At 46.2% G+C, this 1,573-nt stretch overlaps 1 protein-coding gene across 1 annotated transcript; it reads left to right on the forward strand.

The window, feature by feature from the left end:
- Positions 1–360: 360 nt before the first annotated feature.
- On the forward strand, positions 361–699 carry LOC102760257 (T-cell leukemia/lymphoma protein 1A-like). The gene has a single exon (XM_006765325.1). It carries the CDS (start codon positions 361–363, stop codon positions 697–699), a length of 339 nt encoding a protein of 112 aa, XP_006765388.1.
- Positions 700–1,573: the final 874 nt, after the last annotated feature.

Genomic DNA, 1,573 nt, shown 5'->3' on the forward strand with positions numbered 1-1,573 from the left:
TTGGCTTTATTAATATATTAATGTATTTATTCATGATGCTCAAAGGAAAGTGAACACTGCACTCAGAAATGCAGGTGAAATGCGACCGTGTTACCTTCACAGAGTAAAATTTTACTTCAAGTAAGTTTTTTACAGTTTGTTCTAGGAGAGAGATCTAAAGCTCAAAAGAAAGAAAAGTTGAGATTTATAAATGTGGAAAATAAACCAAAGGCAACCACAAACACAACCATAATAAACATAAAGATAAAAGCCGAGGTAAAATGCGTTTGGAGACACCATTTCCTGTCTTTCGATAACAGGACCAAAGTAGCAAGAGGCTCTAGAGGCTGTGGCTGTTGCTCCTTGGACCACGGAGGGGTCATGGTGGAGCTCCCGTCGAAGGTGCACCTCACCTCTCACCCCGTCTGCGTGAGGATCCGTGGGCCCTCGGTGTATGAGGACGAGAAGCAGCGCACGTGGCTGCATCTCTTCATGGAGACAGGAGGTGTACTGCAAGTACGGTTGCACCAGGAAGACATCCCCAGTGGGTATATCCCTCTCACCATCAGCCTGCTGACCTCGAGCACCATGCCTTTGATGTGGAAGATCCAACCTGGGAACCAGTACCTGGACTGCATGTTCTGGTTCTGGTGCATTGTGCATCACATCAGGGAGGATAATATGGAGGAAATGGTACTTGAGTTGATGAAAGACTTGTAGGACACGTGATGGGGTCCGTGGCTCTTGTCAACCTGAAACCCAGTCCTGCTGGCCGGCCTGTGGGATTTGTATAGTTCTATTCACCTTCTAAATAAGCTCTGTTATTCTATCTGCCACCCCTATGGTGCGAGGGCACATTGATCTCTCTCTCTGTCTCTGTCTCTGTCTCTCTCTCTCTGTCTCTTCTTTCTCTCTCTCTCTCTCTCTCTCTCTCTCTCTCTGTTTGTTCTTGTTCTTGTTGTTGTTGTTCATCTTCTTCTCCCCTCCTTCTCCTCTTCCTCCTCCTCCTCCTCCTTTCTCTTTCTCTCTCTCTGTCTATTTATCTCTATGTCTATCTCCCTCTCTCTGAAATCAATAAAAGCATTTTGAGCCAAGAAGGTGTTTCTCAGTGGTTGAGGGACGGCCTATGAACCCGGAGGTCACGGTCCGATTCCTCGTCAGGCACAGACAAGAATTAATCAATGAGCCCTAGTTTGTTTGTCTCAGTGGAGTGTGGGTTGGACTGTGGAATCTGGAAGGTCCCAGGTTCGATTCTGGTCAAGGCCACATGCTCTGATTGTGGGCTTGATACCCAGTAGGGGGCGTAAAGGAGGCACCCGATGTATTGTTCTCTCTCATCATTAATGTTTCTCTCTCTCTTCCTGTATGAAATAAATCCTATATAATAAAATCCTAATATGATAAGTGTACAGTCAACCAGTCATCTATTCAACCAATCAAAGCATAATATGCAAATGATATACAAATGTTGCTGAACAGCTCACTATGACATGCATTCACCACCAGGGACAAGACATTCAGACTGGTATGTGAGCTTCATCCTGGGGCCTGGCTGATCGGGACTGAGACAGGCTGGGACCACCCAGGAACCTCT

Source organism: Myotis davidii, unplaced genomic scaffold (genome assembly GCF_000327345.1).
Source record: "Myotis davidii unplaced genomic scaffold, ASM32734v1 scaffold340, whole genome shotgun sequence".
Lineage (NCBI taxonomy): Eukaryota > Metazoa > Chordata > Mammalia > Chiroptera > Vespertilionidae > Myotis > Myotis davidii.

Excerpts from the sequence above, each read along its gene's own strand:
- LOC102760257 (XM_006765325.1), top strand. The coding sequence starts at position 361 with ATGGTGGAGCTCCCGTCGAAGGTGCACCTCACCTCTCACCCCGTCTGC.